The sequence below is a fragment of the Oculina patagonica genome, chromosome 8 (genome assembly GCF_052425735.1).
Source record: "Oculina patagonica isolate OP01 chromosome 8, crgOcupat, whole genome shotgun sequence".
NCBI classification, from domain to species: domain Eukaryota; kingdom Metazoa; phylum Cnidaria; class Anthozoa; order Scleractinia; family Oculinidae; genus Oculina; species Oculina patagonica.
The window spans coordinates 11630110-11645872 of record NC_135765.1 but is presented as its reverse complement, the minus strand read 5'-3'; the positions used below and the strand labels follow the sequence as shown (position 1 = coordinate 11645872).

Here is a 15763-nt window from a genome sequence, read left to right as displayed (position 1 = left end):
TGTTTTGCTGCTAGAGCAAAGTCTTAGGGAACATGTTGATGAAAGACAAGTGAGTCGAGATTGAAATCCAACGTCTTTTATTGTCTGTCACTTGTGTGCAGGTTAATAATTGCACTATATTGTAGTCACTTTGTGTTAATTCAATCCTGATAATTTTACTGATCAAAATTCAGAAATTATAAATAATCGCACGCGCACCGGCGTACAACAACAGAAAGACGGCGTTGAACGTAACGCAAAGTTCATTTTGAAAGCGAAAGTTTACAAATAATTATTATCATTCGTCAGTCATCCCTTCACGCATGAACACTCGTCGAATTTCAGTGTCTTCACAACAAGATCGGAAGATCGATAAGGACCAATTGTTGATTCTGCGAAAGTTCGTTTTCTTAAAGTTTTAGAAATTTGTGAAGTTGGAGGATTCACTGAGGACTGCGTAGCCGAAGATGCAGTGGCTCGCTGGACATCAAATTCTATTTTTCACGGCGTTTAATTAATCTTCACAAAATAAACATGTGGCGCCAGCGTGGCAGTCAAAAATTCATTTTTCAAAAAACTTTCCCTTTCCAGCTATTTTAGCGGGGCTTATACTATAGTACCTACCTGTCAGTCGTAGAAAAGCTGAAATTTAAGGATGAACTGTTTATTAAATGAAGACCGTATTATTTTTTAATAACTAGTAAACAAACTGGTCGCCACGCATTTAAACACGAACTGACGAATGTTGCATCTGATGCAGTGAATCTGGTGAATGAGAACTTCCTTTAATATTTCTTTGTTTTCGACGGTGTGAACCACTGAATAAGTTTCTTTCCCATTGTGATGTTACTAGTATTAATTCGTTTCTAGCTGTCTTTTATATAGCTCGAATACAGCTACAATTAGCGGTGCAGCCTACCACCAGCTGTCTTTGCGTGACAAGTTACACGTTCATACATTTTATTTTAAAATATGAAGTTCAGAGTTAATACAGTACTAGTATGCTGTAGACAGTGTAGACAAGGTGAGGGTAAGTTTATTTTCAAAGCGAAAGTTTACAAACTGTGCACTAACCGGTCCTTTGGAGAAAATATTTATGACCTTCGGCGAGGTTCCAAGTCTTCGCTCTTTTCGTAAATGATGAAAACTGCAGAATAATTTTCTCATAAAACTGGAGTGGTCGCGCCACAGTTTGTTTTCTTTCCCAATGCGATATACTTTTAAATCGGTTTTCTGTTTTCCAACGTGTCCAACGTGGTTTGCGTTCGAATACTTTGGCCCGTAACTTCGAATGCGATCAGCGCTACGGTTCATTGGTTTCGATTTTGTTTGTTCATGGATTTGATTGACATCGGTAGTTCAGATTTCTCCTCTGTTACGGCACTTACACCTTACGTACCTTACGGCACAAACTTCAGCTCTCAATGTGTTTTGCTTGCAGCCATTGCGGCTGCAGCAAAACACAAAAATGGAACAGAAATAAGGCCCCTTTAGCTGGCAACAGTGCCTATCCGCTAACGAACTGGCTAGTGAAACCCTACCCGGACAGAGGACGCCTGACTCAGGAGCAGCGAAAGTTTAAAACCTAAAGTTCGGTGCGCTACGATCTGTAGTGGAACGAGCATTTGGCATGTTGAAAGTTCGTTGGAGAATTGCGTTGAAAAAGGTTGAACAAAAAACGAGCATCTTAAAAAAGACTATGATTGCTACGTGACTTTTGCACAACTTTGTATTGAAAGGGGTGACCTTTGTGGCATGAATAACAACAATTTAATAACAGAAGATAAACGATTAGATAAAGAATATTATTTTGATGCCAAATCTTTAAAAATGTCAACTGTGGCGTTTGTTTGTTCAAATCTAGCGTTGTGCTGTTCCATACTTTTTCCCACATTTCAATAAAAGAACTCTGCCAGTCTGGAGTCGTACTTTTTTGCCTTTCTTTTTTCAGGCGGTTCTGATTCATCGAGAGAAACATTTACACTTTCGATTTGCAAAGCCTCGTTTACACTCGGCTCTGAGGTAAAGGTAGAGCTCAATGTATGACCGAAAGAGGGAAATTATATTTGATGAGTTTTCTTAGGATTGAAGAGCAGAAATGTCAATCTAAAGCGCAAAACATACATTGCTTTTTTATTTTTTTTGACCCGAAGATTGACCTGAGTCAAGAGGCACTACATGTAGCTTCATATAATTATCCTGCTGTGAATTCCACGCTACAATGGACACAACAACAACAGCCTTTTCAGTGCATGAATGAAGCTCTTAAGAGGAATACACGTAGATGTGACGCATTTTTTTCTTTAAATTAGCTGTACGCTTTTCAATTTTGGATATATTTGAGCTGCATCCAGCAGTTATCAAGAAAAATACAGACAAGTTTTACGTTCTTAAAATAACATTCTAACCTAGAATAACAGCTTCACGTTGCCAATTTAAAGAATAGCGTGCTTTCATTTGATATCTATTATTTTATCTTGAGAGTTTTGGAAAGTAGTTGAAAATCATTTCTGTTTACCAAGCGTAGGAAAATGGTGGATGTTTCAACAGGATATTTACTGTAACAACTGTATTTATAGAGATTACAGTCGTGGAATATAGCAGATATAGCTTTTATATCAACGTAACTAGTATACCTAATGGTAATAACTGGCACGCGATGCATGCAGAAGCGATGGCGTTTCACGAGGGGTCTTACATAATTTTGAGGAAAACTTAAAGTAAATAATAGTAGCTGACACCTTGTGTGTCGAAATGACTGTTATCCAACTGCATCTTACATTTTTTTAACATAAGAAGCAATGTTAGTGATTGTATAAATAGTATAGTCCGAGGATCTGATGGAATTTAAATACGCTGTGGCTATATGCCCGGCAGCCGGGCACAGTCTTAAATAGACTAAATGCCCGGCAGTCAAAAAATTTTTTAGAATTTCCACTAAAAGGTTCTTTTAGACTTAGTATTAGATGTGTTTTTAGAAATGTCAAGCGATTACAAAAACCATGTTGGTTTTCTAGTTGACGAAATATCTGAACTTGGGCATACCATAAAATCGCCGTGTTCTCGACACTTAAAAAATTTTCGGCTCAGCCCGGCATTCAGAAATACTCACCAAATTCCCGCAGAAAGCCCCATTCAAACCTAACGAGAGTATTCGATGTTTGTTTAGAAATGCCAAGCGATTCTAAAAATTATTTTGGTTTTGTAGTGGACGAATTTTCCGAGCTTGCACATACCATAAAACCGCTTGTTTCTCCACACTTAGAAGATCTGTGATCAGACTGCCGGGCACGGTGTCAAATGCGCTAGATGCCCGGCAGTCAGAAATCCTCACTAAATTTCCGCAGAAAGCCCCATTCAAACCTTATGAGAGTATTCGATGTTTGTTAAGAAATGCCAAGCGATTCTAAAATTTATTTTGGTTTTGTAGTGGACGAATTTTCCGAGCTTGCACATACCATGAAATCACTCCTTTCTGCCGGGCACGCTCTCAAATGCGCTAAATGCCCGGCAGTCAGAAATGTCACCCCCCAAACTATCATATGCCATTAAGAAGTGCTAGGCGATCTTGAAAAGTTTTAAAGATCTCAAATCCTACGGTTGGTTTACGCTGAAACGAAACTAATGTAGTACTGTAGACATAGTAGATTTCGAAGCTGAGTTCGTGACACCGTGACACCATCTACTATGTCTACAGTACTACATTAGTTTCGTTTCAGCGTAAACCAACCGTAAGATTTGAGATCTTTAAAACTTTTCAGGATCGCCTAGCACTTCTTAATGGCATATGATAGTTTGGGGGGTGACATTTCTGACTGCCGGGCATTTAGCGCATTTGAGAGCGTGCCCGGCAGTCTGATCACAGATCTTCCTAAGTGTGGAGAAACGAGTGATTTCATGGTATGTGCAAGCTCGGAAAATTCGTCCACTACAAAACCAAAATAAATTTAAGAATCGCTTGGCATTTCTTAACAAACATCGAATACTCTCATAAGGTTTGAATGGGGCTTTCTGCGGAAATTTAGTGAGGATTTCTGACTGCCGGGCATCTAGCGCATTTGACACCGTGCCCGGCAGTCTGATCACAGATCTTCTAAGTGTGGAGAAACAAGCGGTTTTATGGTATGTGCAAGCTCGGAAAATTCGTCCACTACAAAACCAAAATAATTTTTAGAATCGCTTGGCATTTCTAAACAAACATCGAATACTCTCGTTAGGTTTGAATGGGGCTTTCTGCGGGAATTTGGTGAGTATTTCTGAATGCCGGGCTGAGCCGAAAATTTTTTAAGTGTCGAGAACACGGCGATTTTATGGTATGCCCAAGTTCAGATATTTCGTCAACTAGAAAACCAACATGGTTTTTGTAATCGCTTGACATTTCTAAAAACACATCTAATACTCTCACGAAGTCTAAAAGAACCTTTTAGTGGAAATTCTAAAAAAATTTTTGACTGCCGGGCATTTAGTCTATTTAAGACCGTGCCCGGCTGCCGGGCATATAGCCACAGCGATTTAAATAAATGAAGTTGTTTAATATGAATTCACAGACCAAGGATGCAAATAATACATTTTCTTCGTAGATTTGCTCAATTGAACAACAGTAATACTTTATTTTATATTTTTATTATTTATTTAGATTTCCCTATGTTGTCTCAACAAAGATTGCGTTATATACTGCAGTGTGATATCACGGATAAACGACATACGACACGCGCGAGCAAGCTTTTAAGGTCAAACGGTCTCTTGCTCACAGCGGCCCTTTGTATTTTAAGAATTAGAAATTTCTGCCAACTCAATCTAATAGATTCCATCATATATAATAAGTCTCTTTCGTTCATACATTGTAGTTTTCCATTCTAACTGCACAGAAGTATTTTGCTTTTGTGTTTTACGCGGCGATTTCTTGTTAAGTTAAACTTGATTTCTGTTCGATCGGGCCAAACAGACAAAACGAACCGATTCTGCGATGGCATAAAAGCGATGTCACGCCATCGCTTAAAAATGTTGCTGAAAGAGAGGACGATGTAAATATCAGTTGTTCGATCGGTAAGCATTGTTCTTATCTTTGTGTAGACAACTATTTTTAAATTTAGCCGCGGCAACAGATTGTATCGGGGTTAAAGAGGGATTGTAATCTAAGCAATTAGTTGGTCGGGATTGAATGTCAAAGTTAATCTTGCACACATAACACATGTCGTTTGAACAAAAGGTTTGAATCGTTTGAATCGTTAGTCGATTGAATACCCAACCATTTTAAAGTTATGACCAGTTATGGTACAGCATAGTAAGCTCTGTGTAGAAGTTAAAGTCTCTCTTTAAAAGTGAGATTTGTGCGAGTTAAACACTACTACATAGTATATTGCGTACGTTTGCGTGAAATCACGTGTCAAGCAAGATCGAATGTTTTCTATTTAGCAGAACCTAGCAGAATATTTCATTCAGTAGATTTAAATAGCGAAGAAAATGACTGTAATTTACACGTTCTTCAGCCGCTGCATTGTAGCTTTGGCGTTACAAAAACATTAAGACCGGCTCAAGAGTGACCAAAACCAAATTTCTCCTCACAATATCAATACTAAATCAGGAGAAGAGGTTATAAGAATTAACAAAATCATCACCACTCGCGTTCACGAATAAACACCCAAAGCGATATCTCATATAGCGTGAAGAAAGCACATGGAAGTCATAGTATAAGTATACAGTAGAATGTATGCTTAGTGAACCAAAGTGCAATACAGTGCAATGTCTGTCATCTTTTTCTGCTGTTATTGGAGTTATATAACTGATCAACTTTACAAGCAATAAATAGACGTGAAAAGCGATCTCTTTTTTAAATAAACTCTAAAAAGTGACACGAGACACTAAGCCCAGAGGGCTTTTGATTTAACTTCTCAGTGAGGTTTTCTAATTATATTTTTGGTACTCCATTCTTATCATTGACTTAGCTCAAACTCCTGAAAACATAAGCAAAAAAAAAACTTTTATGCATAAGTATTTAAGAAATTAAACCCTCAATAAACTTTAAATCCTGGGTTAGTGTTAATCATCTTTATACAACCCTGCCCAGGAGTATAAATGGGTACCAGTGAACTGTTAGTAAGAGTAATCTAACAAAATGCTGACAGTTATGGATTTTACAGAAACCTTAGTTAAGCAGTGGTTCCTTCTCCAATCCATTGAATTGGAGCAGACTTGACCTTATACATGTACCTAACCTAGCACTTAGGTACCTTGGTGCCCAGGCAGTGACATGGCACGCTGTGAATCGTTCAGGCTTTTGGTGCCCATGCCCCTTTAACCATACAATTTTTTTTTTTTAAATGAACTTTATTGACAACACACAAACTTTACATGAGATTAGTTACAAAGAAAAAGGGAACACAAAAAAATTGCTAAAATTACAATAATATAGTTTACATAAAATTAACCCCTTGCCTACCAGAGCCAAACACACCAAGCGACCGGCGGCCATATTGAATTTTTAATGAGATTCTAAATTTGGCTAAGCAATGACATCTTTTCAGATAAAATATTAAAGTACACCTAGATTAAGCATTTACAATGAGTTCCTCTCCCTTTTCCGCATTTTCTTACTGTACTGTTGACTCGTACAGCTCCCTGGCGAACTCCTTGATCATGTGCATATGGAGGTTCAATTTCTTCGATCGATTGAAGCTTCTTCTTCGCCACCTTCTTCTTCCTTTTTGTTCAGACTCTTCAGAATCACTTGGCTTCAATTCGCTGTTACTTAAATCGCTCACATCAGAGTCGTGATCGGCAAAAATATCAGCAATAGCTTCATCTGTGTCCACTCTGCCTTCACCTGCCTTCACGCACACAAGCCGCCATTTTGTAAATTGTCCGAGCAAAGCAATTTTATTGGGTCAGCGGTGTTTCGAAAGTAGTGCCAGACCTTTCTCAACAACCGCTGATGATTTATTCAAGGCTTCGCGAACAACCAGGCTTTCAGTGATGTCCTTTCGTTGAGGACGTATATATACGTCCTCGGTCGTTGCGTGACAACAGAGCGGACGTATATATTTGACCAGGGGTCGATTTATACCAAGGGATGTTTAGGAGTGGGGTTGTCCGCCCAGTAATCCTGATTCTTGTCATGAACTGTTCGCTGAGATAGCGAGGTGCTTGACCAGCCAGTTAAGTTTGTTCATTTAAGAATTACAGGGATAATATTCATGATTTTTTTTCTTTTTTTATTAACATCGGCAATAAATATAAAACACTATTGTCACTAATTACCTAAACCAGGGGAGGGTACATGTAAATTAGGATCGTATGGTATTTCATTTATTGTATTAACTCGCTACGAGTTTCATAAATTATTTTTGTGAACACTACGTTTAGTCGCAAATGTGTTTTATATCTTATTTAAAAGGAATTTCAGAGAACAGGCAAGGGGTTAATTAACATATCTTTTTAATTACAGTTATAATACTTTATACAGTTACCCTGCTCTACTTCCACTGTTTCGAAACTGGTGGTTTTGTTCTAGGCAGAAAGCCTTGGCACTCATAAACTTTGTGTGCAGTTTGATGGTTCGCTTATCTTCGAGCGGTAGTGCTGATCTGCATGTAGTGGCTGAGTACAAATTCTTGGTCAAGACCTGTACATGCCTACTGTAGGCACTATTCTTAATTATTTTTGAACTAGTACTCCGAAAAAATCATGTGTACCCTAGTTATGTGTGCCCAGGCACTAAGCAAGAACATAGCCTGACATGAGGCCTCTACAAGTGTGATCCCAAATGGGTGGTTCACTCTAATTCCAAGTAATTATGACTAACATGTACCCTTTCTTTTCATTAATAGTCCTTTGAGCGCATCATCTGTGAGAACAAAATTCAAGACCTGCAGCCCAGTTTGGCCAGTGCTGTTAAGAGCATCAACAGATGGCATCTGATACAATCCTCAGTGCCTTATATTCTACAGTGCTGTTCCTTGCTTCTTTCAAACAGGAGCCGCCTTGGTAACGTGGACAGACTTGGTAATGCAGAACGTGAACTCTTGTTTACACTTCACTGGATCTTGCTGGAGGGACCTCGCGTCTGTTGTGTTGTGGACACTGATAGCCTGTTGTACCCTCTAACTATGATAGAGCAGTTTGTGCACGAACTGACACCTCATGTTCATCGCATGCGGGAGAGCGACCTGACCTTGAGATTGGAAAATGGCGTGGCCATCTGGGGACCTCTTTGGAAGCATGAGAAGCCATTAATAACTCCATTTACCAGTGAAGTGATTACAAAAGATACAGACACACAAGACGATGAAAGAAAAGTGAACGCTGGTCAGGGCTCACTAAAGTCGACTGTTGAATCGGATCCAGAATTTTCAGCTGCTACCTTTTTTGACGTTGCCGTTTTGAAGTGTTTGTCATCAACTGGTTGGGATGAAAATGGTGTTGTATGGGCTCTGCGGTACCTTGCTGCCTACCTCAAGAGAGAGTTTAACCTTCCTGGTCAAGCGATAAGCAGAGAACCTTCAGGGGATTTCCAAGTTAATATTCCTCTCCTTGGGTCTTCAGTAGGAAGTGTCAATCAAGACACCAAGTCTGAGGACAGTGCATCAAAGGGTGATGTGCCAGGCAAAGACATCACAAAACCAGATGGAACAGAGTTGGTTAAAAACATGGATGGCGATGCACAAAATCTAGAATCTGGCGACTCCAGTGATACCATGAAACTTTCAGTATGCGCATGTCAAATAGAAGATGAAGCTGACAGTGGTACAAGACAGAATCAAGAATCAGTTGTTCCTAAAGATTCTGAAAATTTTCAACTTGCAGTTCCTCAAAGTACAACAACAGACAGTGAAGGCAGAAATCTTAGTGTACATGGAGATGCCAGTAATGATTCACACCATGATGCAGGGAGTGCTTCTGATGGAGAAAGACTGACAGCCCAAGGCCTCGAGCGCTCAGGTTCAATAAAGTTTAGAATAAGGGTGCAATCTTCTCCAGGGGTATCACCAGGGGGAAGAGTATTGACGGCTGTAGCCTCGCCAACTGGGAGTGCTGCCCAATATGATGATGAGAACCCAAATGGCAGCAATTCTCAAGACCTTCAAAACCCCAAAGTTTACATTAAACCAACTAACACACTGCATGTTCCTTCAGTGAGTGCAGATGATGGAAACAGGCAAAGTGACAAAGGCCCTTTGCTTGATGGAACCGAAGCAGTTGCGGCTACAAGCAATGATGTTTCAGCAAACAAGCCTACTTCTGAAACCCCATTTGAGGTTCACCCATCAGACAATGTGTTTTTAAGCCCTGATGAAAGAGAGGGTAGTGAACAAGAATTAAAAAATTCTGGAGCATTTGAAGGTATGGTTTCGTATGAATGTGAAGTCCAAAACTCCCAGACAAGAGTATTTCAAACAGAAAATGGGACAACAGGAGACCAGCTAAAAGATGCATCACTTTACAAACGTCTTTCAGAGCATGCAAGCTCAAGCCATGCAAGCAGCAGCTCAGTAGAAAGTGAAGGCCAGCCATTGTTAAAACCTTCACCACTTTCGGCACCCCCTGTAAAACCCTTAACAATTCTGGAGTCCCTTGACAGTCCACGAAGCAGCATTAACCGAGACTCATTTGCGAGAACAGACAGGTATTTCGTCTTTCCAGGGGCAGCTGACTACATTACAACTGACGGCAGACTGAGTTCTCTAATGATTCTACAGGCCCTTAACAGCATCATGCGCGAAAACCCTACATCGCTTATCTGTGATTCCACGCTCACTGTTCTGCGGCATTTAGTAACTGTTCATGAGGACAAGAAATCTAAGAAAAGGGGAAGTTCTGTGGAGATTGATGACAGGACAGTTGCTGAGACACAGGCAGTGGGTTTTAGGAGTCCACACAGTGACAACATCCTTGGTAGACTGCGAGCAAGCTTTTATGGAAAGCCTCCAAGTTTTCTCAGTCTAGCAATGGGCTGTTTGTTCAGTCTTATCAAAGCCCTTGGGTGCCCTTTAGGTAAGTGCATAATGCAACAGAAGGTGAAATTTTGGTCTTGCAGTGCACTCGCTGCAACAGAAGGTACTTGAAGTGCACTCACGGGAAACAAGAAACTTCTTGAGAGAAACAAGACGTATCTTGAGGGAAAGGAGACATGTCTTGTTCCTCGTGAGATGGTGGTAACTAACATTTGAGTGATATGTTATTCAATCAATTCATGTAGGTTTAAAATTTTTAACAAACAGCATTTACATGTACATGTACTGATTGTTTTCATCATCACTTAATGACACTGTTCAAAACTTAAGAGTCTAGCCTTTGTAGCAAGCCTTCCCACATTTTGGGTACACAAATTCATATGGGAATGCTTGAGGAGAATGCAGTCATGTAGTCTACATGTATAGTATACAAGTCATTTACATGTAGAATGCTTGACAGATCCTTACGCGACCAAACTTAGTCTGATTCTTTATGTCATTGTAGGGTGTGGAGAAGGCTGTCGTGGGATTACTGGTGATCGACTTCGCAATCAAGCCAATAACCTGCTTTCTCAGCTCTTCCACAGCGATGAAGCTGCTTTCAAAGTGTGGCTTCAACAGTTTGCCAGATTTGAGCCTCATGAAGACCTGGTGGACTTCCTTCACGCTCTGGTTGGATTCTGTGAAGAAGACCAAGAACAGTCAGATGATGAGATGATGCCTGAACCAAAGACAGAGAAGAAAACCAGGAAGAAAAGTCTTTTCACCCTACCAGAAGGCGTAAATGGTGTCATTATTGGTGGAGTTTTTAAGATATTAATCAGTAGAGTGGCAGAGATGAATTTTCTTGACCTGAAAAACTTGGTGAGTGCTACTTTTTACAATTGTGTAGGAAACTTTTCTAGTTATTTCTGGTCAACAATTTTGGTTCAACTTAGGATGTGGAGATATTTCTACTCAGTTTTGGATTGAATGCTAGTTATAGGTTACCCCTAGAGCATTTTGTCAGAATGTTCTAATTAGCCATGTTCAAAACGAGCAGGGGACTGGGCACGAACATATTTTCTCTTCGGTACAAACATTCATGACAATATCGATTGAATTGAAAAATGGGGCATGTCATCTGAAGGCATCAAAAATTAGTTAATTCACCAAATTTGACGGTTATTGGTTTAAACCAAAGGCATGGTATACTTAGTATGGATTGGAGGGACAGGCGTCCTCCAATCCATACTAAGCTCTCTTATTTTAAAAGTGTACCATGCCTTTGCGATTAAACCAATAACCATCAAATTCGGTAAATTTATAATTTTTGGATGCTCTTTCAGTGATGTGCCCCATTTTCAATTCATCGATATTGAATATTCTACCAAGAAAAATATGTTCGTACCTCCCCTGCTCGTTTAGAACATGGCCAATAGCCAATCAAAACCAGGTGGGTGGAGAGCTGGGCACTGGAGAGTATTAAAGCATCAAGAGCTAAAGGGTAATACCGTACAGTACATGTATAGCTGGACTAGAACCTATTCAGAGTCCTTCTCCACACAGATGTATATGCCAGTGCACAACAAACATACAATACCACGCGACACCTACAGGGTAGGAGCGCAAATGCTCGTTAAAATGTGTGCGTGAACGCAAAATTATATAAAAGAAAAAAAAAATTATATTAATAATGATCTATTTTAATATGTATTATATACATGTAATAGGCGCCTAAAAAGAGTTAAAAATATTAAAACCTAAAATATTTACCTAGTAATGGTTTAAAAGTTAAAAGATCGTTAGCGTCCCTTACAAATGGTGGTATTGAGTTCCAGATCCTGGCGACGATGAAAGAAAAGGACTTATGCCACCATTCCAAATTGCATCTAGGCATTTCTAAAACTGTACCGATTAGGTTAACTCTAGGTATCTAGGTATCTTAGGTTAACTAGAGGTATCATGCATTGGACTAGCATCTTATCCAGGCGAAGTAGCAATATTTCTAACTAGCCAGCAGCATAGGGTATTTGACCTTTACCTTATAGTGAGTTTATTGTTTTTCTAGACATTTTATGGTGAGCTGCGGCAACTTCTGAGGTTTGTAAAAGAGTCCTATGGGGGTGTTTTCTGGAAGGTTGCCTTGAGTGGATTGCTGGACTCAGCTTACAAAGAATCAAAAGAACCAGCAGATGCAAACAAAACACCTGAGCAAGAATCAGTAACGAAAGGCCTATGGACGACAGTGCAGAAACGAGCCATTAAAAAAGTAGAGAGAACTGCTACTTACAAAGCCAAGCGCATGTTTTTGCAGAAGTTTGCACGTGTTACAATGGAGAGTTCTGAGAGCTTGTCACAGACTCCAAAGTTACCAGGTGGTGGCAATTCAAACTCTTTGGAAACAGCATTGTCTCCAAGAAGCAAGAGAAAGGTAAAAGATGGCACAGTGAAAAAAAGTAATATTAGGGTGCAGTTAAACCTCAGGACTGTAAGCAGGCACCCCTAGGACCAAAATGTTGTCCACTTAGGAGAGGTGCGTGTCCACTTTTGGGAGGTTTTGGGGAAATAAAAGATGTCTGATGAACATATAAAATAAGATAGATGCAAAAAGGGGGGACTTTTGGGTCATATTCTGGGCTGTTGGAGACTTTTTAGGGATCTGGTTTTAGCCTAGTAGGACTGATGTGGGGGTCGTGCAATTTGACCTTATTCCCACCTCCCTTTTGACCACCTCAGCTCTTGACCAATGCAAAATAGCAATCAGGAGAGTTTACAATGATTTATCTCAACGTTAAGGACTGGAATTGGTAAACTAATAATGTGATAGGATCTCAAACCAATTGTTGATGAATACTGCAGATATTCACTCTTGGTACATGGAGAAAGCAGAAGGCTGTGGGCACACCTTATGACAGTGACGAGGACCTGTTAGATTCACCCGAAGCTTCATCTGAGCAACAGTCATCAACTGCAAGGCGCAAGCTCAAGTCTAAGTCTCATAGTAGGAAGAAACTAGATGATGTCTTTCCTATGGCAAAGAAAGGAGACGGGTTGCTGGGCTCCTTTAACGAACCTTCACGGCCTATTGACATTGTCGTGCATGAATTTGAAACTAAACCAGTTGACATAGATGCCCTCAGAGCTGGCATGGTTAGGTTTAGGTTCTTCCTTCATGCAAGTCAGCCAGGCTCTGTACCAGATCCTAAGATCTTGGCATCTATGCTGGACTTGGTGAGTTTAGATTATAACTACTACCATGACAGGTCGTACAGGTTAGTGAGGGCAAGAAGCAGGATTCTCAAGGTCGTGGGAATCATGAGAAAGTTAATTGGGAAAAATGTTTCACCATTGTATAATATTTTGCAATAGAAATAGCACAACCAGAAGTAAAAGGTATTGGAAGGGGAAGTTTAGACCCAGCTGTCCCCCCACCAGAGTAGCAATTGAGTGTCAAGCAACATTGTCATTTGACCAAAAATTCTGGATATTCTGAGTTGGGAAGTGAATGGAATGGAAAATTCCCAGAATAAAATACTGAAAAATGCAAACCATTCCATTTGACCATTCTGCTTGGGCCCAGTTTTTTAGAGCCGAAATTGAGCGTGTCTGCATAGTCAAGGGTTCTTTCCTTTCGACCAAAACTTGGAACATGAGTATTAACTTGAAAATACTGTTCCATTTGCCACACGGATAACCAGAATTTCAAACCGGTATTTTTGGTTGAATGAAAAACACCTTCTGATTCTTTTACTTCCCAGTAACATTTAGAAAGCTGCCCTTTCCACTGTTCACATACAGTGAACAGTGTTAGTAAAAAAGTATCATGACCATCTGTTATTAAAGTCACTTCTGAATCCAAAGCATAGGCAACTTAAGAATTTGTGATGTGATTGTTTTTCCAGGAAGCACCACCTGTGGCCAGAGCATGTCTTTTGCTTGAGTGCTGCATCCTTGTTCACAAATGCAACCAAGGTGAATGGCCACAGTGGTTAAGAGGCAGTCTTCCTTCACTTGCCCATCGCCGAGGTGGACACTCCCCATCAGGTGCTCCCCCATTCATGTTTGCTCAGCGCCGCAACCTTGTGGCCATGCATGAGGCTGGAGTCTTGTTTCGTGCTTGGGGAGTGGCACTGGGGAAGAAAATGGAGCAGGTTTTGGCAAAAAAGAGAAGAAAGATGTTGCCTTCTATTGACGAAGAGGATGCAAAGCCAATCAATGTTTTAACAGATGAAGAGGATCTGGAGGAAGATTTCCTTGATGAAGGTATTACCATATCAATAGTATGAATCGAAAGAAAAAAATTAATTACTATATTTAGAGAGGAAGCCATATCAGCTCTAGCTGGTTTTCTTGCGGGTCCTCTCTCCAGGTCAAATTGGAGTTTAGAATAAGAAGTATTGGTTTTTGTGGAGGGAAGAAAACCAAAGATCCCAGAGAAATAAGAGAAAGGATAATATGCGAGGCATGCGAGCCATGCAAGCCAGAAATCCCAAATCCCAATAAAAGGCTTACCGCAAGCTACCTAAACTAACTGTAGGCTAACCAGAGTACGTATTAGGCTAACCAGAGTGCTACATGTATGTAGGCTAACCAGTGTGTTATTTAGGCTGACCTGAATGGCTCACATGACATGCGAGTCATGCGAAAAAGAAAACCCTAATCCTGATAAAAGGCTAACCGCAAGCTACCTAAGCTAACTGTAGGCTAACCAAAGTGCTATTTAGGCTAACCAATGTGCTATTTAGGCTAACCGAAATGGCTCGCAGATTATCTGGACCAGAAATGCCCTTGGAGCAAGGATGAGAACCAACAACAAACTCAACCAACGTATGGCACCAGGCCAGAATCGAGCCTGGGCCACAATGGTGGGAGGCGAATGCACTCGCCACTACACCATTCCTACTCCCCACATTAGTATAATTATGACCATAGATAATGTATGTGTTCCAATGAATGAAATTCTATAGCAACCAGCCCTGTGAGATGACACAATGATGTATATGTTGTGGTCCAATTTTACCCTTGGTATTTTGTATCAAGGCTAAAATTCGATAGCAACACATACATTGTACATACACATGCAGGACTAATAAATGTAAAAGCTGATGTGGAAAAAACCATCTAGTCTTGTTCATATACACGTAAGATTTTCAGTACCAAGATGGCAAATTGAACATTTATTGTTTATTGACCAAGACTTGACCCATGCTTAATACCAGTTTCATCTTCATGAAGTAGTCTGGAGAACTTCGCTTCGACACACTTAATGTACTTCTTTAGTTCCTGTACGGCGTTTAGGTCGAAATTCAAGCAATATACCGCAAAACCAAAAATTATGTTGCGTGTGTCATTACGTGTATAAAGCATTCGTGTACAAATTCTTCATGTTTCCAAATATGGTACTCAGCAAAATGAATATTCAAACGCTGTACACGCGCGTTACACGTTTCAACCCTTATAGGTTTCTGTTAATACTTACTATGACCCTGTATGTTATCCACATTCACTAACTCAGTTCATTTTAAAGGAGCTATATCATGGACAATGCATTGTGAAAAAATTTGCAAGTTTTTTCAAGTTTCTCATTCGCAATTTGTCAGTCGAAACCATCCTTGGTTATTTTCGGGGTTTTGAGAGGGGCCCTGCTTAATACAATTTCTAAAAATAAAAAAAATATCTAATAGTTTAAAATAGTTATAAAAATAGAGTTAAATACTAATGTCTATTAGTTGAAATAGTTATATAAAAAGAGTTTAAAAACTGAAACGAATTACAAGCATGAACTGGTATAAAAAAAATAAGATATCATAAATTAGGTGCTACGAATAAAGTGGGCTTTGACAAGATTTTTA

The 15763-nt window shown here is 39.8% G+C and overlaps 1 protein-coding gene across 2 annotated transcripts in view; it reads left to right on the top strand.

Moving 5' to 3' along the window:
* The window catches only part of LOC144662516 (protein unc-80 homolog), an 87236-nt gene that overhangs the window by 4003 nt on the left and 67470 nt on the right, over positions 1-15763 (top strand). For both annotated transcript variants that reach the window (XM_078523330.1, XM_078523329.1), the window contains exons 3-7: positions 7806-9969; positions 10435-10793; positions 11980-12342; positions 12771-13142; positions 13814-14174. In XM_078523330.1, coding sequence (XP_078379456.1) covers positions 7806-9969; positions 10435-10793; positions 11980-12342; positions 12771-13142; positions 13814-14174 — 3619 coding nt within the window. The remainder of the gene's footprint in view (positions 1-7805; positions 9970-10434; positions 10794-11979; positions 12343-12770; positions 13143-13813; positions 14175-15763) is intronic.